At 43.3% G+C, this 22,016-nt stretch overlaps 1 protein-coding gene across 3 annotated transcripts in view; it reads left to right on the top strand.

Moving 5' to 3' along the window:
* SEMA5A (semaphorin 5A) overlaps positions 1-22,016 on the top strand; it is a 488,460-nt gene that overhangs the window by 229,630 nt on the left and 236,814 nt on the right. For all 3 annotated transcript variants that reach the window (XM_041731983.1, XM_041731984.1, XM_041731985.1), the window contains one exon: positions 5,445-5,490. In XM_041731983.1, coding sequence (XP_041587917.1) covers positions 5,445-5,490 — 46 coding nt within the window. The remainder of the gene's footprint in view (positions 1-5,444; positions 5,491-22,016) is intronic.

Genomic DNA, 22,016 nt, shown 5'->3' with positions numbered 1-22,016 from the left:
TTCATTTGTATTTCATTTCTTAAAGGTATCTTAAATGGGGGATCCCTGGGTGGCTCAGCGGTTTAGCACCTGCCTTTGGCCCAGGGTGCGATCCTGGAGCCCCGGGATCGAGTCCCATGTCAGGTTCCCAGCATGGAGCCTGCTTCTCCCTCTGCCTGTGTCTCTGCCTCTCTCTCTCTCTCTCTCTCTCTCTCTCTCTGTCTATCATAAATAAATAAATACATCTTTAAAAAAAAGATTAAAAAAAGGTATCTTAAATGTTTGAAAATTATGATAGATAAAGTGAACACTAAAATGTTCCATGTTACATATTTCTACCATGGGAAGGTCCAGGAAGGCTTTAACTTGCCTACTTGGATTTTGTGTAGACCACAGTCATGTATTAAACAAATATTTGAGCACCCCTACCAACTCTTTGTCTCCAAAATCAAGCAAAAATTAGCAACAAAAATGTAACCAACCAATGCAAAGATCAACCTTAAACAGATGTTGAAGCTCTGCAAAGTTACAGAATACATATTTCTAATAATTCTAGTTTCAAAATTTTTAAGTTAGCTTATTCAGTTGACTATAATTAACAAATATTATATGTAGGTACTTGTTGAATGAGTTTGTGTTCATAAAGAATTATCCTTCCAGGGCACCTGGGTGGCTCAGTTAATTAAGCATCTGGTTCTTGATTTCGTCTCAGATCGTGATCTCAGGGTAGAGAGATTGAGCCCTGTGATGGGCTCCAAGCTGAGTGTGGAGCCTGCTTAAGATTCTCCCTCTCCCTCTGCCCCCACCCCTCTGTCTCCCTCTCTCTAAAAAAAAAAGAAAAAAGAAAAAAGAAAAAAGTATTCTCCTTCCTTTCTTACATGCTAGATTTCATTTAAAATTATTTTGAAATATGAAATATTAAAATTATTTTAAAATTATTTGAAATTTAATTTAAAATATTTGAAATACTCAAAATATTTCTCAGGAATTTACCAAAATATGTCAGGATAATAAGTCATCCGATGGTCACATATTCTTGTAGCTCTCTTAACTATTTCATATCTAAAAAGGGTCATGGTCTTTTAGAAACTAAAAGATTTAAATATACTTAAGGTGTGTGACTTAAATATATTGAGAGGTGGTATAGCTTAGCTCTCTCATTTCCTAAATGAAGAAACATGGACACTCTTAAAGTATGGGCAGGCAGTTTCAGGAAGAATTTGTGGGAAATAGGGAGAAAGAATGCACCACTTAATCAGCCAGACCAGTAGCATTAACATGTTCGACTAATGGGGAGACATTTGTCGCAGTCAGATCTCATCCCAGGGCTGAGAATCAATTACGCAGGATCAAAAACTGGCCATTTGCAGTGTAAGACTTGAATCATCTCAAAATGATATGTAGATGCACCTGTGAATGAACAATGAAGCCATGAAATAATTGTGGTGTAAGAACTATTACTGTGTGTGTCTGTGTGTGTTGTGGGAGTGGGTGTGAGTGTGAGTGTGCATGCTGGTGGGATTAGGAAGGGGTCACGGGATGACTGGTTGGTGAAGCTGAAAGGCACAGTGGGTCAAGGGGCAGCACGGTGTGAGAGGTCTTGATACTAATCCTGGCACTTTATCTTGTCTTAATAATCTTGAATAAATCACATCACTTCTTAATATGCAGACTTTTCCTCATTGGCAAATTGAAGGTGTATACCCTCCAATGACGACTCAGCTTTAGAATTCTTGAATTCTCTGCCTGTTTTTTTTTTTAAGATTAAAAAAAAATTGAGGATGGTTTAAAAATAATGACGAATTTGCATCTTGCAACCTGGAAAATACCAAAAGAAAAGCTCTTGTGTTTTTTATTGCTTCTCTTCACTGGAGCACTGGGCATAGTGGCAGTAGTGGTGGTAGTGGTGGTAGTGGTGGTGGTGGCATCTCATAATTACTGTGGCTCTTTCTCTCCCTTTCCCTTCGATTTACCTATTGCATGTCTCTACCAGCCTGATTTCTTACTGACCAGGTGGTAGTAAGGGCACCATGTTGGTAGGTGTTCAAATAGTGAGAGCAAATGGCTGGAATTCACCAGCAGTAGTGGGGGCGGGAGGGCTACTTTTCCAGTCTGACCCCTGATGGGCAGAAAAAGCATGGTCAGTGTGGTTAGTTTTGCTTGGGGGGATGTGGACTGAGAATGTGGCGTGTTTCTTAACACAGATCAGTGTCTTCCTGTCTTGGTCTGTTGCGGCTGCTAGAACAGAACTTGACAGACTCCGGTGGCTTATGAACAGTGAAAAATTTATTTGTCACAGTTCAGTGGTAGGGGTCCGAGAGCATGGATGGCTTCTGGGGAGGGCCCTCTTCTGGGCTACAGATGGCCGGCATCTTGCTGTGTCCCGTCCTTGAGTGGTAGAAGGTGAAGAATCTCTGGGCCCTCTTTTACCAGACCATTAATCCCACTGATGAGGGCTCCACCCTTCTGACCTAATCACCTCCCCAAAGTCTGCCTCCTAGTACCATCACCTTTGGGGGTTAGGATTTCAATATAGGGATTTTGGGGAGATGTGGACCTGAAAGCTGGACCCATGAGTTTCAGAGAATGATCTCTATACCTCCTCCAATCCACTCCTTAAGTAGAGAGAGGTGTTTGAACTTTCCTCTCCACTTATCCTGTCCAGAGCTCTACAGAGTGTGGTGGACACTCCCATCCTCTTTCCTCAATGGTGAGAAGGTCATTCCAGCTCTGAGTGTATGAGAAGTGCCTTTCTAGAAAGTTCCTAGATACAGATGCATGTGTGCATGTATACTTGTGTGTGTATGGCAGGGGGGTGGGTGTATGAGAGGGAGAGAGAGAGCGAGAGAGAAAGGGAGACAGGGGTGGGGAATGTGGTGGCCTTGCAACTCATTAGACCCCTTAGGTACTTAATTGGACAAAAATATGCATAATTTCTTTTACTGAAAGTATTTACAGAAAAAGTCTTTCTTAAAAGAGCTAGTGAGTTGAAGCATGTGATGATTGTAACCCAGAACCATGACAAGATGAACAATGCTGTCTTCTGTTCTAAAAAGCCCGCAGTGCCATACCATCCCTAGTGACAACAGTCCCCGCACCTGAACAAGAGAGTCACGCTGCCTTTTACCTCAAATCCAAAAGGGCTGGACAGCAGAAGTTCTCTTTCCTTCTCTGCACAAGGGAGAACATACTGGGAATTTCAGTGTGTCTGGAAATTTCAGTATTTTCAGTAATTTCAATAAACTGTCTAGAAGTGGCTACAATTGATCGAGTGCCTGCAGTGGCTCAGAGACCACTCTAAGTGTTCTCCCTGGATGTAAGGCTCACAACAGCTGCAGGGAGTAGGTGGGCGATTAGCCCCCCCTTACAGATGAGAAGACCGAGGTGGGAGTGCTTCCTTCACGAGGCTGTGTCGTGGCACAGCCTTGGCTCTCGCAGAGCTACTCCTAGGCACACGGGGACCCTGGCTCGGGCAGGAGGGGCACGGGACCGCGGGGCGCCTCCTGCAGGCCAGAGGGCAGGGAGCCCGGTGCTCCGTGTGCCTTATGGCCAGTCATTGCCTTCTCCTCGGGAGTCGTGCTGGCCTCGGGTTCCCAGCAGGCGGAGGCCGGGCACTTCTGCAAGTGTCCTTCCCCTGCAGGAAGAGGTTTCTGCTGGAAGCCTTGCCTCAGCTTGACTGAATACAAATCGATGCTGCTGTCACGGTCCCTCGTCAAAGGCATCCTTAATCCGGGTCTGCACAGAGGGCTGCGAGAGCTGTCTGTAATAAGGGGGGGTGGGGGGTGGGTGTCTTCCACAAACAGCTTAGCGGCGGAGGTGGCATGTGCCAAGCAATGCTTCTGGGAGCTTCTCTGGCACTATTTCAGAGAGTAAATTGGAGGTTCGGAAAGAGTGTGGTGAAGAGGCCATTGAAGTGGTTTGGCGAGGCAGCTTCCACTGAGTGTAGGATGGCGGTGCCCCCCGTGCTGGGGGACGAACCCCAAGAAAGCAGGGTGCCCGGGGGGGGTGACACTGGGGACACATGAGACCACTGACAAAGTGAACTTGTGGGGTGCCTGAGTGGCCCCGTGGGCCAGGTGTCTGCCATTAGCTCAGGTCATGATCCCAGGGTTCGGGATCGAGCCCTGCATTGGGCTTCCCCCTCGCTGAAGGGCCTGCTTCTCTCTCTGACCCTCCTCCCACTCATGCTCTCTCTCAAATGAATAAATAACATCTTAAAAAAATAAAAGTGAACTTGTCCCATTTCTTTCTCCAAGCATGCACACGCATGCTACTGGACCCTGGCTTCCATACTGGCTTTGTCCTCGCATCCCTGCCCGCTCAATAAGGATGTTTCTCAATCTCCCCAAGGTCATGCCATTGGCCTGACTTGGCCATCACTTGTCACTTCCACTAGGACAGCCTGGCCGCTTCTGACATCTACGCACCTCCCCAAATAATGAAAATAATCTACTTTAGCATCTGGGTGGTTGGGAAACTTTCTTTACTCTCAGTGCCATGGAAATAATCCTGGGTCAGCCCATGATACAAAACCACAGCTTCTTAGAGATCCTTCCCACACTCATGTGTTCATAGGGTCTGCTCTCTGTTATGTACGCCGGGTCTCCAGCAGTTACTGTTTGCACCCGGGCTAACCTTCTCCTCCATGTGGCTCTGGTCACACCAGCTCCTCATCTGCATGAGGTTAGGGTGGCACTTGTGATTTGAGTCAGAGGCCAGAGCATCTCCCAGGAGGGAGGCCAATTTGTTTCTGAAAGTTATAGCAGTCAAGTCCAAAGCCTAATTGTGATTGATATTTGTGTCCCCCCCCCCCATTATGCTGATCTCGACTGCATATTTCATTGTTCTTCACTGTCTTTGTTGAAAACAGATAGTTTCCTTTTCTCTGATTTCTTGTTTCACACTTGGCCAGCCAGAAGGGACTTTTTCAAACCTTTGCTGGCAGCCCAACAAGTTTCTGCTTCTAAACTTACACCGAATCCATCCAACAGGAGAGAACACTCTAATACTCAGACTGTGGTTGAATTCAGAAGCTGGACGTGCTGTAATTGTAAATCATGGTGAATGTAGGTGATCTGTAAGAATGAAGACTCATGAAGAATGGTTTTGCATTGTCTTATTTCAAGTCGGATGCAGAATCCATTGCCTGTGTCCTTTGGTCCATTCCAAGTAGATCAAGAGAGTCAGTTAATAATTGAGATTTACCTTAGTGTCACACACACACACACACACACACACACACACACACACCATTCCCTGACTTTCTTGCTAATCCCACATGTATACCTGTTGACATAATGAATGCCTCTCTGAACTCTGAGGTGCAAAGAAAATGCATTCTTAGCCAGAGGATGCTTTGGAAGCCAAAAATCATTACTTTGTTTTCCCTTATTCTCATAATTTTAATGACCTGTAATATTTTAAGTCTATTAAAAATAAAACTCCTCTCTTTTTGTATTTTGTAGAAACTACCTCTTCAGGTTACAGCTTGAGGATTTGTCTCTGATCCAGGTAGGTGCAATTTATCTTTCTCAAGCTTTCATTTTCAGCCCCAATTAGCTTACTGTTTGAGGGGATGAAGACAGATGCGCGTAATGGTAGTAATCATGACTGAGCGGGGGCTCATTTCCCCAGCAGGCCAGGCTGCAGGACTCTTGGCTGCCCTGCTTGACATGGGTCATCACCTGCTGATATTCCCCATTGGCCCCTTCCTCTTACTGTGCGGCCTCCCTTCCTTTCATGGGCATCATCCTGATTTAGTCTTCGTCAAACAATAGACAATTCAAAGGACACCCCCTCAATGTCTGGGAGCACCTTTTCTTGCCCGTTAGAATAATTGCTGATTATTTAGTTTGCTGCCTTCAGCCATCAATTTTTGTAAAAGTCAATTTCTTTAGAAAAAGATCTTTGTTTCCTCCTTATTATTTATAATGAAGTAAATATAAATATGATGGCTAAAAGCCACATATAGCAAAGAATAAGTGATGATAGGTAAAAATGCAGTTTACTTACTTCCGGTTACATAGTTTGAAGAAGGAGTCTGAGATCCTTCTGCCTGAATAGGGTATTTATTTTAGTGGCAGATGTGAGTCACAAAAGCCCACTTTGCCCTCCAGGGTTTTAGAATTGTCTGGTAACCAGGGTCTCCTTGGACAAGGCAAGAGTTAGGACATGAATATCTTCCTTGCCGAGCATCTGGAACTCCCAGTGGCATGTGCCAGGACTCTTGGGCGGTGTGCAGCTTGGGACAAGTTCTTCAACCAATTTTAATGTTACCCTCGTGTACTAGAGCTCTAAGAAGTAGTGGAGAGAAGTTTATGTTAGTTTCTTCTCTACATAATGCTGGTATTTGCAAGTATCCAGGAAACTTTAGAGCAAGTGTTTAATATTAGACCTTTTATTCACCAGGGCTTCAAAATAAGCCAAAGCTAATTTTGGTAAAAAGCAAGGGCTTTGAGGATCTGTAGACCTAGGTTTGGGATATAGCTTCAAGCATCCCGGAAACTATGAGTTTCCTCATCTGGGAAATGGCCATAAGGCCTGACTATCCTCATGCTGTCACAGCTAAAATTAAAGGAAGGTGTGCAAAAGGGAGAAGGCATAGTGATTTCTCAACAAATGTTAATTGGTTTTGTTTTTAAAAGTGATAGTGATAAATAATGACTTATCATAATCATTTCATCCCACTGTCAGTGAATTAATGGTCTTGCCACTGCAATTTAGGATGTAAGTCTTTTAAATGAATTGATTTGTTGGTAAAATCATGAATGTATTAGTAAGAAATCAGAATGATCAGTTTAACCAAAATACTGTTTTTTAAAACTCTGATTTTCAATAATCATTATGAAATGTATAGATCTTGCGATAGATGGGAACTATATATTATGCTTGTTTTGATTCTTACGGTGTACTAGATTGTCTGCCGCAGTGTGTGTGGAGAAAAGTGGAGGGCATAGACACATTTGTGGGTACATACTCATTTTCTCGTCTTTTAGTTGTCTTGGCTGAGAGGGTCTGGAAGCATTGGTGTCCTAGTAGCAATGAGCACATTTAGTGTATAATTCTTGGCTTCTTCTTCTTCTTTTTTTTTTTAAGATTTCATTAATTATTTGAAAAAGAGCCCAAGAGTGGGGGTGCGGGGAGGGGCCGGGGGAGAGGGAGAAGCAGACCCCCTGCTGAGCAAGGAGCCCCTTGTGGCTGGATCCCAAAATCCTGGGATCATGACCTGTGCAGAAGGCAGAAGCTTAACCAACTAAGCCACCCAGGCGCCCCTACAGTGCTTGGTTTCTAAATTTAATTCTCCACTAAAAAGAACCAAATTTCTTGGAGAAGTAGCTGGTTTCAGGGCCTGGGCAATAAAAGTCCCAGAGAAGCCTGGAGGATCTTGTTGTTTCAGAAATTAAGGATATATTCAAAGCATGTTGAGGGCAGGTCAGAAGTACCCAGGAGGCAGCTGGAAGTGGGCTCAGTAAAGAAATCTGGGACAATGTGATTGTTAAAACAAATAATGATGGTATCAGATCATAACACATTGAATAAACTAAGAATCAATGAGGACTATATACTAACATCGAAATAACTGGGTATTCAGATGAGGCAGAGGGCCCATTCTTCTTCTGTCAAATGCCGGCTGACAAATACTGAATAAATGACTTAATTACAAAATTAATATTTGGCAACCACGATACTAAAAATTGATTCAGGCACAAATGATCAACGGCTGTGAAATCTATGGATGAGACTCAGATGATGACAAGATATTTATATAGCCTCAAAGTATTTACCGGAAACATATGTATTAATCATAAGAGGACAATTGTCACTTGATGGTGAAGAAACCCAGGCAGTCTCACACCATAGCCGAGTACTCAAAGGCCCCGTGGTCAGACAAAGAGCCAGAAAACGTGTCCTTATTCCATGTATGGAGAAGGACACAGCAGGATTCCCTTGATATTCGGACTACACATTATAACCAGTTTGTCAGGAGAAACCATCACATAGACCAAAACTGAAGGGCATTATATAAAAAATTGGCCTCTGCTATTCAAAACTCACCAGGCCATGAAAGGCATGACAAGAAAGAAGGACTAGTCTCTCATCAAGGAGAAAAAATGTCATGGCAATCAAATGATACACTGGGTCCAACTTGTATCTTGAAACAGAATTTTTTTTTTTTAAAATTATGGACGCTATTGGGACAATTGACAAAATTTTAATGTCTGTAGCTGAGGTCATAGAAGTGTATTAATTTTCTGATTTTGATAACTGTGATGTGATCATGTAGGAGAATGATCTTGTTCTTTGGAGAAATCTACTGAGATAAGTCGGGGTAAAGGGGATCACTTAACTTATTCTGAAATCATTGAAAAAATGGTAATTCATGCCCATAGAGACAATCAATGATAAAGCAAATGTGATAAAATAATTAATGGGGAAATCTAAGAATTTAGGTGAAGAATTTAAGATAGTCCATTATGTTTTTCTTGCAACTTTTCTTTAAGTTATTTCAAAATAAAGAGATGCAAAGAATGGGACCATGCGTTTGCCGTTGACCTGTGTACACTTTTGCTGGGGGAGTGGGGATGAGGAAACCAAATTGCTTTTCCCATAGTTGGTTCCCATTGTTGTGGTTGCCTTTTGGTGGAAATCAAGTTTATGTTATTGATGGAACTGTGGAAAACCCATCACCATCACCTCCTGGTGAGAGAGCACAGTCTTACTCGCAGAGGACCCAGCAAGAAGACCTTGACTTTCTGAATGGTGGCTTTGACCACCCAGCCCTGGTGACAACTGTCAGATGTTGCTGTGTTGTTGGTGCAAAAGAGTGCAATTCTCCTCTTAACACATTTTGTGGTTGTGTGTGCTGCTTGGTAGCCTATTGTTGACTCAGTGTGGAGAGAGAGAGAGTTGGCAGTTCTTCCCTACAGACTGTTCTTTCTTACATGTCTTCAGTAAAGCAGTCTTATTGATTTCTATGAATAATTTATTCTAATCTAAATGACTCTTTCCAAGAGTGACCAAAAAGGGAGGCATACCAATAAGGACAGGGTTGTACTTGTGTTATGAACGGTGCTGTCCAATAAAACATAATGTGAGCCTCATGGGTAGTTTATTAAAGCTGGTGGCCACATTGAAACCAGTATAAAGAAACGGGAGTTATTTTTAATAATATATTGGTTTTAACTCATTGCATCAAAAATATCATTTCAAGATGAACTCATTACCAATCAAAAATATCATTTCAAAATGAACTCATTACCAGAAATGAGTGAGATGTTACTTTTCTTTTCTTTTCTTTTCTTTTCTTTTCTTTTCTTTTCTTTTCTTTCTTTCTTTTCTTTTTTTTCTTTTCTTTTTTTCTTTTCTTTTCTTTCTTTTCTTTCTTTTCTTTATTTCTTTCTTTTTTCTTTTTTTTTTTTGCACTAAATCTATAAAATCTAGTGTGGATTTTACACACATAGCACATTGTGAGTCAGACTGACCACCATTCAGGAGCTCAGCATGGCAAGTGCTCCTCATTTGGACCATGCTGTTCAAGAGAGTGTGTGCAGAAGCACTTATGACTTGAATGCATTCAGTTACAGCATAGAAATGTTATTTTCTATTAGGGTCAGCTGGATTAATTTGAATATCTCAGGCTACTAATTGTTTCCTTACTTTTCTCACTAAAGATAAAAAATGAATGTTTAAACATGAGAGAATAAGGGGCCTGAGATGAGGGAAAAACAACTTGCAGCAAAGTGGAGAGAATCAGAATTGAGAATCTACAATGGCCCTTTTTTCCCACTAGGCAAGGCTTCATTTGATCTTGCCCTCCTCTTCATGACAGTGGGTCTGCTTCCTGGTGGCTGTGTGTCTTATTCGTGTCCCTCTCCGTCACCTTGAGGCGCCTCCACCTTGTCTGTCATGTCAAGCTGCTTGTCGATTCCTAGCCTGGAGGCTCTTGCCCAATGTCAGGCATATTTGCTCTTGCTGTTTGTCCTCCTTAATAAACACTTTAACCCCATCATCATCTTAATCTAGGAAAGGCTACCGATCTGGAGTCCCTCAAAGCCCCAAAGGCTGCTGATCCTGAGTTACCTTCTCTTTGTAACTCATCCCGAATCGATTTGGACCGGTGACCCTCTGATCATTTCACAGCCTCATGGCCTCTATTTCTGACGAGTCCCTATTGTTTCACCTGGAAGTTCTCTCTGTGTTGTGAGGAGTGTTCTCTTGCTGTCTTGTTGATGTTGGGTAGGAGTGGATCATTAGGTTACCTGGCAAGTGGTAGACTCAAGACAAATGTCTGCTTTAATCCCTTGATTTTGAGTAATAGGTTCATTCTTTAACTTTTTAAACTTCTCATTAGTGGGGTTATAGGTGAAGTTCAAGTTCAAGAGAAGGGAAGGAACACAACCCAGAGACTAGAGCAATGCTAAACGCTTGTGAAAAGAAGCATCCAGGAACATGTGCGTACATCCCTTTGCCCCAAAGCGTGATTCTAGGATGAAACAGGTAACTGCTGGCTGATTCGTTCCTTTCTGACACACCAATCACCTGTTTGCTCAGTATTGCTCTACACTTTTCCTCTGCCCCAAGTTCATCTCCCACTTTGACAAGGTTTTAGGATCAGTAACAAGAAAGAAGACGCTGATTAGTGTTCTTTTTGCTCCTCCTACCAAGTGATTGATAGAGAATTTTAGAGACTGTCCCCCATCAGTGTTCCCTGAATTCACTGTGCTGTTTTACGGAGAGCAGCCAGTACAGCTCCTGGCCAGAACAGGAGTACAGTGAACACCCTGTCCCTCTCCCCTTCCTGAGGTCCCCACAGTGGTGATCCCAGTTTATGTTGTTTGGTGAGAGGAGAAGGAGAGAGGCCTGGTCTTACTCCTGCCAGAGTGGTGGAGCCAGCATTACACATGGGAGTCCAAGCACATTGTCCGTGCAAACATGGTCACGCCTTGTGACTCGGCTTGTGGAGCTATGCCCAAATTCACTGGTGGGAAAAATAGACTTTGGTGAGGTGGCCTCAGAATAGGAAAACTCAGATTGCCTGGCAAGCCCGATGCTGAAAGCATTCTGAAACCGGAGTCAACAGAACCCTGAATCAGAATTCTCTTTCCCCAGGGCACCTGGGTGGTTCAGGGGTTGAGCGTCTCCCTTTGGCTCAGGTCGTAGTCCTTTGGTCCTGGGACTGAGTCCCGCATTGGGTTCCCAGGCTCCCAGCAGAGCCTGCTTCTCCCTCTGCCTATGTCTCTGCCTCTCTCTCTCTGTCTCTCATGAATCAATAAATAAAATCTTTAAAAAAAAAAAAGAGAGAATTCTGTTTCCCTTTGCCTCTCAAGCAAAGGTGAGACACCACTGGGAGGTTTTCTAAAGTAGTAAAGAGCTGGGATCAGGTTGGGGCACAATTCCTCTGTTACCCTGAGTGAACGTAACCTGTTTGAGGAAAATCTCTTGGCATCACCACAAAACTATGCACATATAAATACACCACGAGGTAAAATGCCTGTACTCAGAATATTTGTTATGATTTTCAAACAGGCATACCTTATGTATTAGAGTGAGAGATCAAGAGTTGCTTTAATTTAAGGAAATAAAACCTGTTTTTTATCAGTGGCTAGAGAACCAGATTATCAATGTCCTATCCTTTATGAGGCATTTTTCCACTCAGAGGCTGTGATGAGTTTGCTCGTGGCGCCCAAGTGCTGAAATTTAGCCGTGGCATCTGGGAAACCAATCAGGCATAGTGATAGAAGACGTGGCCGGTCACCATTATGCGTCTCTCCTACTTGTTGGCATGATAACAGATTCAACTCTTCAATATCGCTTTTCTTTTTGCCTTGATCACAGCAGTTATTTTGCAAGAACAAAGAAGCTTTTTGAAAAATATAAAAATGCAGCTGGCCTCAAGACTAATTGACAACATTTGCCCATCTGGGATCGTGCCTCGGATGGCCCGAGGTAGACACTCCCTGAGCAGTGTCCTAAGAACACAAAGCAACTGCAGTTCATTTAGCCTCCCTATCTTTCTAATATTTTTTTGGGAAATTGCTCAAAATCCATTTTTATATTGTTTTGTTACTGAGGAAAAGGAATTCGCAGCCTACTTCTCACTTAGAACTGCCGGAATGAGCAGAAAAATTGAAATTTGTGTTCCAATTTGCCACCTGCCTCTCCACGATTTGTGAGTTAAAAACTGTTAAGATTCTGACAACTTGGTCAATATTGAGATTGAGATTTCTCTTGGCAGTTAGGGTAAATGTTGACTTTGTTTCCTGAATCTTTAGGTTTCAGTTCAGTTTCAACTCGAGACAGTTTCTAAACTGGGGTTTCTCAACTGGGGGCTGTTTAACCTGCTGGGAGCCTCTGGTTTTCACCACAGATGGGGGCTGCTACAGGCATCTTACAATGCACAAGGCAGCCTCTCCCCACCCCACAAAGACTATCCTGGCTCAGTGTGGTAGCAGCACCGAGGTTGAAACCCTGTGTTAAATCATCACTGCCTCACTCCCACATGCTTTGAAGAAGGTGCTTTTCTAGTCTGTGATGTTAAGCTTCGTTGATTAAATCTGTGAGATCTTTGATGTGCTTAAGGAACTTTTCTCTTTCGATTTCTTCGTATGCTTAACCAAATGCATGTATGAAATTTTAGTGTCTGTTTCTAAAGAAGCTGCTGGAATTCTTGAGTTTAGATGGCTTCCTGGCTTCCTTTTGTCAATATGCAATTACATTTAAAAATCAGTTCAGTCAATAATAGCAGGACCTCTCTGATGGGTGGTGGTAACAATATGATGTAACTACCCTCTGTTGGAGTTCTTTTGTATAATTTAAAGAATGATATATTACTTAATTTTGGATAACTATTCAAATGGTATTCATAAGGACTAATTTTTATTTTTTATTTTTTATTTTTTATTTATTTTTTTTTTAATTAACTTTTATTGGTGTTTAATTTACCAACATACAGAAAAACACCCAGTGCTCATCCCGTCAAGTGTCCACCTCAGTGCCCGTCACCCATTCCCCTCCAACACCCGCCCTCCTCCCCTTCCACCACCCCTAGTTCGTTTCCCTGAGTTAGGAGTCTTTATGTTCTGTCTCCCTTCCTGATATTTCCCAACATTTCTTTTCCCTTCCTTTATATTCCCTTTCATTATTACTTATATTCCCCAAATGAATGAGAACATACACTGTTTGTCCTTCTCCGATTGACTTATTTCACTCAGCATAATACCCTCCAGTTCCATCCACGTTGAAGCAAATGGTGGGTATTTGTCGTTTCTAATTGCTGAGTAATATTCCATTGTATACATAAACCACATCTTCTTTATCCATTCATCTTTCGATGGACACCGAGGCTCCTTCCACAGTTTGGCTATTGTGGCCATTGCTGATAGAAACATCGGGGTGCAGGTGTCCCGACGTTTCATTGCATCTGAATCTTTGGGGTAAATCCCCAACAGTGCAATTGCTGGGTCGTAGGGCAGGTCTATTTTTAACTCTTTGAGGAACCTCCACACAGTTTTCCAGAGTGGCTGCACCAGTTCACATTCCCACCAACAGTGTAAGAGGGTTCCCTTTTCTCCGCATCCTCTCCAACATTTGTTGTTTCCTGCCTTGTTAATTTTCCCCATTCTCACTGGTGTGAGGTGGTATCTCATTGTGGTTTTGATTTGTATTTCCCTGATGGCAAGTGATGCAGAGCATTTTCTCATGTGCATGTTGGCCATGTCCATGTCTTCCTCTGTGAGATTTCTCTTCATGTCTTTTGCCCATTTCATGATTGGATTGTTTGTTTCTTTGGTGTTGAGTTTAATAAGTTCTTTATAGATTTTGGAAACTAGCCCTTTATCTGATATGTCATTTGCAAATATCTTCTCCCATTCTGTAGGTTGTCTTTTAGTTTTGTTGACTGTATCCTTTGCTGTGCAAAAGCTTCTTATCTTGATGAAGTCCCAATAGTTCATTTTTGCTTTTGTTTCTTTTGCCTTCGTGGATGTATCTTGCAAGAAGTTACTGTGGCCAAGTTCAAAAAGGGTGTTGCCTGTGTTCTCCTCTAGGATTTTGATGGAATCTTGTCTCACATTTAGATCTCTCATCCATTTTGAGTTTATCTTTGTGTATGGTGAAAGAGAGTGGTCCAGTTTCATTCTTCTGCATGTGGATGTCCAATTTTCCCAGCACCATTTATTGAAGAGACTGTCTTTTTTCCAATGGATAGTCTTTCCTCCTTTATCGAATATTAGATGGCCGTACATTTCAGGGTCCACTTCTGGGTTCTCTATTCTGTTCCATTGATCTATGTGTCTGTTTTTGTGCCAGTACCACACTGTCTTGATGACCACAGCTTTGTAATACAACCTGAAATCTGGCATTGTGATGCCCCCAGCTAAGGTTTTCTTTTTTAAAATTCCCCTGGCTATTCGGGGTCTTTTCTGATTCCACACAAATCTTAAAATAATTTGTTCTAACTCTCTGAAGAAAGTCCATGGTATTTTGATAGGGATTGCATTAAACGTATAAATTGCCCTGGGTAACATTGACATTTTTACAATATTAATTCTGCCAATCCATGAGCATGGAATATTTTTCCATCTCTTTGTGTCTTCCTCAATTTCTTTCAGAAGTGTTCTATAGTTTTTAGGGTATAGATCTTTTACCTCTTTGGTTAGGTTTATTCCTAGGTATCTTATGCTTTTGGGTGCAATTGTAAATGGGATTGACTCCTTAATTTCTCTTTCTTCAGTCTCATTGTTAGTGTATAGAAATGCCATTGATTTCTGGGCATTGATTTTGTATCCTGCCACGCTACCAAATTGCTGTATGAGTTCTAGCAATCTTGGGGTGGAGGCTTTTGGGTTTTCTATGTAGAGTATCATGTCATCGGCGAAGAGGGAGAGTTTGACTTCTTCTTTGCCAATTTGAATGCCTTTAATGTCTTTTTGTTGTCTGATTGCTGAGGCGAGGACTTCCAGAACTATGTTGAACAGCAGTGGTGAGAGTGGACATCCCTGTCTTGTTCCTGATCTTAGGGGAAAGGCTCCCAGTGCTTCCCCATTGAGAATGATATTTGCTGTGGGCTTTTCGTAGATGGCTTTTAAGATGTCGAGGAAAGTTCCCTCTATCCCAACACTCTGAAGGGTTTTGATCAGGAATGGATGCTGTATTTTGTCAAATGCTTTCTCTGCATCTAATGAGAGTATCATATGGTTCTTGGTTTTTCTCTTGCTGATATGATGAATCACATTGATGGTTTTACGAGTGTTGAACCAGCCTTGTGTCCCAGGGATAAATCCTACTTGGTCATGGTGAATAATTTTCTTAATGTGTTGTTGGATCCTATTGGCTAGTATCTTGTTGAGAATTTTTGCATCCATGTTCATCAGGGATATTGGTCTGTAATTCTCCTTTTTGGTGGGGTCTTTGTCTGGTTTCGGAATTAAGGTGATGCTGGCCTCATAGAACGAATTTGGAAGTACTCCATCTCTTTCTATCTTTCCAAACAGCTTTAGTAGAATAGGTATGATTTCTTCTTTAAACGTTTGATAGAATTCCCCTGGGAAGCCATCTGGCCCTGGACTCTTGTGTCTTGGGAGGTTTTTGATGACTGCTTCAATTTCCTCCCTGGTTATTGGCCTGTTCAGGTTTTCTATTTCTTCCTGCTCCAGTTTTGGTAGTTTGTGGCTTTCCAGGAATGCGTCCATTTCTTCTAGGTTTCCTAATTTATTGGCATACAGCTGTTCATAATATGTTTTTAAAATCGTTTGTATTTCCTTGGTGTTGGTAGTGATGTCCCCTTTCTCATTCGTGATTTTATTAATTTGAGTCTTCTCTCTCTTCTTTTTAATAAGGTTGGCTAATGGTTTATCTATCTTATTAATTCTTTCAAAGAACCAACTCCTGGTTCTGTTGATCTGTTCCACAGTTCTTTTGGTCTCGATATCATTGAGTTCTGCTCGAATTTTAATTAACTCTCTTCTTCTGCTGGGGGTGGGGTCTATTTGTTGCTTTTTCTCTAGTTCCTTTATGTGTAAGGTGAGCTTTTGAATTTGAGATCTTTCCAGTTTTTGAATGTATGCTTGTATTGCGATGTATTTCCCCCTCAGGACTGCTTTTGCTGCATCCCAAAGATTTTGAACGGTTGTATCTTCATTCTCATTAGTTTCCATGAATCTTTTTAATTCTTCCTTAATTTCCTGGTTGACCTTTTCATCTTTTAGCAGGATGGTCCTTAACCTCCACGTGTTTGTGGTCCTTCCATATTTCTTGTTGTGATTAAGTTCTAATTTCAAGGCATTATGGTCTGAGAATATACAGGGGACTATCCCGATCTTTTGGTATCGGTTCAGACCCGATTTGTGACCCAGTATGTGGTCTATTCTGGAGAAAGTTCCATGTGCACTTGAGAAGAATGTGTATTCAGTTGAGTTTGGATGTAAAGTTCTGTAGATATCTGTGAAATCCATCTGGTCCAGTGTATCATTTAAAGCTCTCGTTTCTTTGGAGATATTGTGCTTAGAAGACCTATCCAGGGTAGAAAGAGCTAGATTGAAGTCACCAAGTGTAAGTGTATTATTATCAAGGTATTTCTTGAGTTTGGTTATTAATTGGTTTAAATATTTGGCAGCTCCCACATTCGGGGCATATATATTGAGGATTGTTAAGTCCTCTTGTTGGATAGATCCTTTGAGTATGAGATAGTGTCCCTCTTCATCTCTCACTATAGTCTTCGGGGTAAATTTTAATTTATCTGATATAAGGATGGCAACCCCTGCTTTCTTTTGAGGACCATTTGAATGGTAAATGGTTCTCCAACCTTTTATTTTCAGGTTGTAGGTGTCCTTCTGTCTAAAATGAGTCTCTTGTAGACAGCAAATAGATGGGTCCTGCTTTTTTATCCAGTCTGAAACCCTGCGCCTTTTGATGGGGTCATTAAGCCCGTTCACATTCAGAGTTACTATTGATAGATATGAGTTTAGTGTCATCATATCTATTCAGTCCTTGTTTTTGTGGATTGTTCCACTGAACTTCTTCTTAAAGGGGAATTTTAAGAGTCCCCCTTAAAATGTCTTGCAGAGCTGGTTTGGAGGTTACATATTCTTTCAGTTCCTGCCTGTCTTGGAAGCTCTTTATCTCTCCTTCCATTTTGAATGAAAGCCTTGCGGGGTAAAGTATTCTTGGTTGCATGTTCTTTTCATTTAGGACCCTGAATATATCCTGCCAGCCCTTTCTGGCCTGCCAGGTCTCTGTGGAGAGGTCTGCTGTTACCCTAATATTCCTCCCCCTAAAAGTCAGGGACTTTTTTTCTCTTGCTGCTTTAAGGATCTTCTCCTTATCTTTGGAATTTGCAAGCTTCACTATTAAATGTCGAGGTGTTGAACGGTTTTTGTTGATTTTAGGGGGGGATCTCTCTATTTCCTGGATCTGAATGCCTGTTTCCCTTCCCAGATTCGGAAAGTTTTCAGCTAGGATTTGTTCAAATACATATTCTGGCCCTCTATCCCTTTCCGCGCCCTCGGGAACCCCAATTAAACGTAGGTTTTTCTTCCTCAGGCTATCATTTATTTCCCTTAATCTATCCTCATGGTCTTTTAATTGCCTGTCTCTTTTTTCCTCAGTTTCCCTCTTTGCCATCAACTTGTCTTCTATGTCACTCACTCGTTCTTCCACCTCGTCAAGCCTCGTCGTTAGGACTTCTAGCTTGGATTGCATCTCATTTAATTGATTTTTAATTTCTGCCTGATTAGATCTAAATTCTGCAGTCATGAAGTCTCTTGAGTCCTTTATGGTTTTTTCTAGAGCCACCAGTAGCTGTAAAATAGTGCTTCTGAATTGGCTTTCTGACATTGAATTGTAATCCATATTTTGTAACTCTGTGGGAGAGTGGGCTGTTTCTGATTCTTTTTTTTGAGGGGTTTTCCTTCTAGTCATTTTGCTCAGTGCAGAGTGGCCAAAAACAAGTTGTATTGAGAAAAGGAGAAAAAGAGAGAGAAGGAAAGAAAAGAGAAAAAGAAAAAAGAGAAAGAAGAAAAAAATAGGGGAAAAAGAGAAGAAAAAGAAAGAAAAAGAAAGAAAGGAGAAAAAAGAAAAAAGGGGGGGTGGGGGAAGCAATCAGAAATCAAGAAGAAAGAGAGAAAAAAAAGCACAAAACAAAACAAAAAAAAAAAAAAAACAAAAACAAAAAAACAAAAAACAAAAAAAACCACGGGGGAGTATCTTCCGATTCTGTGTACTTTAAGTCCCTTGACTTCCCTTGGAACTGGTCCGTCTCGCTGGTCTTCTGGGGGAGGGGCCTGCTGTGCTGATTCTCAGGTGTTGGCACTTGGGGGAGCTGCTCTGCCCCTGCCTGGTGCAGGGCTCGGTGGGGGTTGTTGACCCCGTGAGGCCCCGGGAGGAAGCCACAGTGGCGGGGGCAGCTCTGGGACCCTGGATCCAGCCCCCGCAGTAGCTCCGGGGCTCTCCTTCTGCAGGGCCTGGGGGCTCCGGGGCGGGGCCGCTGATCTGCTCAGTTCCAGGCAGGAGCGTCCTTGCTGTCCTGGGCCCTTCCGGCCTCTGCCTGTCCCGGGGGAGGCCGGATCCTGGGCTGTGTCCCCGCGCCCTGTGCTCCGGGGCCTGCGCTGTTGGATTCGCGCTCCCGGCGGTGCAGCCCCCTCCGCGGAGCCGCCGCCCGAGCCCCTCCGAGCTGTTCCCGGAGCCGCGCAGCCCCCTCCGCGCGGAGCTTCTTCCTCTGCGCGAGCCGCCGCCGCCGAGCTGTTCCCGGAGCCGCGCAGCCCCCTCCGCGGAGCCGCCGCCCGAGCCCCTCCGAGCTGTTCCCGGAGCCGCGCAGCCCCCTCCGCGGAGCTTCTTCCTCCGCCCGAGCCGCCGCCGCTGAGCTGTTCCCGGAGCCGCGCAGCCCCCTCCGCGGAGCCGCCGCCCGAGCCCCTCCGAGCTGCTCCGGGTCCCGCCGAGCGCTGCAGCCCTTAGGGAGCTCGGCGCACTCTCCGGGGCGCAGTTCCTCTGTTACTGTCCCAGGGAGCCCGAGGGCGTCCCCGCCTTTCTGGGGATCCTGCTCCAATTCCCGGGGAGCCCCTTTCCGCGGGGAAGGTCGGTGCAGCTCCTGCTCCTCCGGGCCGGGGCTCTCCTGTCCTGGGGACACTCGCCCCGGCCTCAGCCCGGCTCCTCGCGGGCCCCTCCCCCTTGGAGGCCTTTTGTTCCTTTATTTCTTTTTCCCCGTCTTCCTACCTTGATAGAGGCGCGAACTCTTCTCACTGTAGCGTTCCAGCTGGTCTCTCTTTAAATCTCAGGCCAAATTCGTAGGTTTTCAGGATGATTGGATGGTTTTCTAGGTAATTTGCTGCGGACAGGTGACCTGGAGACCCTACTCCTCCGCCATCTTGCCCCTCCCTAAGGACTAATTTTTAAATCAAATTTTATATAATATAAGGATAAGGAGAGACCAATCTCTAATGTAGTCCTCATGTATTGTAATTCTAAACTTTATTTTTGCCTTTCTTTATCAAACATGTTCCTAAAATCATGGTATTGTAGAAATAGAGGGAATCACAGAGATCATTATTATTACAACCTTTCTTCAGGGGTGCCCGGGAGACTCAGTGGTTAAGCACCTGCCTCTTGCTCAGGGCATGACCCCGGGGTCCTGGGATCGAGTCCCACATTGGGCTCCCTGCAGGGAGTCTGCTTCTCCCTCTGCCTGTGTCTCTGCCTCTCTCTCATGAATAAAGAAAAGGAAAAAACCTATCTGCAAACCAGGGCTTGTGTCTCATAGTTAAAATTTTCTTGGAACATGACCATTCCCATTCATATGATATTGCTTGCCTGGGATTATAGTTCATGAATTTTTTTGGAGCACAGACACACCTATGTATCTTATATATTGTCTCTTTCTGCTGTAGAGCAGGGTTAACCAATTGTCGCAGAGACTGCCCTGCCAACAAAGCCAAAACTAGTTACCAAGTGATCCTTTAAGAAGAGATTTGTTATGGGACCTGGTACATAGCAAATTTTCCGTGAGTGTTTCCTGAATGAATGAATATGAGGCAGTGTAATTTGTTTTCTTTTGTTTTAGTTTTTCAGGTAGTATTTGGTTGCTATGTTCATTTGAGTCCATGTGTAATGCCTTACTTGGTCCCAGGAGGCCTTGACCTCTGAGCTGAGAAACTAAGTATTTGGAGACCTTCGCCCCAGATTCTGAACCTTTGGTGAACATTCCCTGTCAAGTGCTGTTCATCTACCCATGTATTCAAACACCTTTACTTTCCTTTTCTCATAATTTCCTGGAGGACTTGTAGTTGTTTATGTGTATTTTTATAATGAAATCTAGGATTTTACTAGTTTCAGAGTCTCAGTGAGGTTGAGCTAACTGCTGTCAATAGACAGTCCTGTATACTCAGTGGCTGAAGACACACACACACACAGCCTTATTACTCACTTGCATGACAAGCCAGCACAGAGGCTGTGGGGGCCCTGTTCTATGCTGCCATCCAACAGCCCAGGATGTTCTGTATTATGTACCCCATCTTCCACCCACATCTGCAGGGACAGCATGGAAGAAAGAATGGAAACTATGCAAAGGAGACCATATGGGCCATGCCAGGTAGTGGCACACCTCCCTCTGCCCATGTTCCAGTGGGCATAACTCAGTCCCATGGCCTCCATCCACTGCAAGGGTGGTGGTGGTGGGAAGTATAGTTTGCTTTCCCAGGAAGAAGCAGAAAACTGGGTACATTAGGCCAGTGGCAGACTCTAGCATTTTTTCCTAGACAGTGCTAGGGAAAACAAGTCTAGGCCCTAGAGATGGCCTTACTACTCCCTGTTCTCCACGCTCCTCTCCCCACCACTGCCATTCTAATTTTCTGCTACCACCCAAACAGATTGATTCATGCTTCTAACATTTTTGTAAATAAAAAGGCGAGAGACTTTGAATAAACCACTTAGCCTCTTTGGACCTCAGTTTTCTCCACGGTGCCTTTTGGAGAGGAGAGCCAAGGAGAAGAGTGGAGTATCCCTGCAGTCCCTTTCAGCATTAAAATCTCAATGTGCACCATCCTTCTACTTTCTCTTTCTTCTGTCATTGCTTAAATGACTCCTGGATTCCTTTTCCTTAAGGGAAACTCCTACAATTGGAAACTTGGCATTGTGCTTATTTGAGGCAACTACAATGACCCAATTGCTATAAAATCATGGTGACAAGAGCAATAGCAAGAGCAGGTGGCGCTCACTGTACCCTTACTCTGTACTGAGTTCTTCACATGCATTGTCTGTCTTGACTTTCATCCTCTCAACATCACCAAGATTGACATTATATTATTTTTAATATTTTGTAGAGGAGGAGTTGAGGTTTAAAGAGTTTGTGTGATTTAACCAACTCTACCTAGCTGGCATGTGGCCGAGCTAAGATTTAGATCTGGATATGTTGGTATCCAGAGGACTGTCTCTTTATCATTAACCAATATGTCACTTTATTCTACTCATTGGTACTGACTGCAATGACATCTATAGTGGACAGCTGGTTTCTAGTGAATGTAGTTGTTAATTTATAATGGTAAGTTATATCTGGATTTTAGGTTGGGTTTCCTGGAAGTCAGAGACAGGATTTTGTATACTTGTGTTGTATTGAGGGCATGTGCTCAGCAGGGAAGAGTGAGGGAAATAGAGAATGGAAGTAGGCAAGGATTTGCTCTCAGCTGGAGTCTAGTGTCAGCTTGATCCCAAGAGATTTCTGGAGCCTGGATAGAATCTCAGTTGGTCGCCTTTGAGGCCAGAGGGATGATGATTTATCTTCAACTTCCACTTGTCTTTCAATCGTTAGCTACTGATTTTCATGTTAGGAGAGGTGTGGAAACATAGTCTCCTAACAAGGCTGCTCTCATCAGCTAAGAAGGCGACAGTTGTGAGCCAGTATTGGCCAGCTCTCACAGCAGCAGTGGAAGGGCCACTGCTCTGAAAGGAGAACCAGGTAAGATACCAGGAGCGCCCACTGTGATGTGTACTACTCAGTATGTTTGCATATTTTATTTAGGCTTGTCCTCATGTTCTAGACCTTATGTGCAGAG

This window comes from Vulpes lagopus, chromosome 17 (assembly GCF_018345385.1).
Source record: "Vulpes lagopus strain Blue_001 chromosome 17, ASM1834538v1, whole genome shotgun sequence".
Taxonomy (NCBI): Eukaryota; Metazoa; Chordata; class Mammalia; order Carnivora; family Canidae; genus Vulpes; species Vulpes lagopus.
This window is presented reverse-complemented; position numbering and strand designations above follow the sequence as displayed.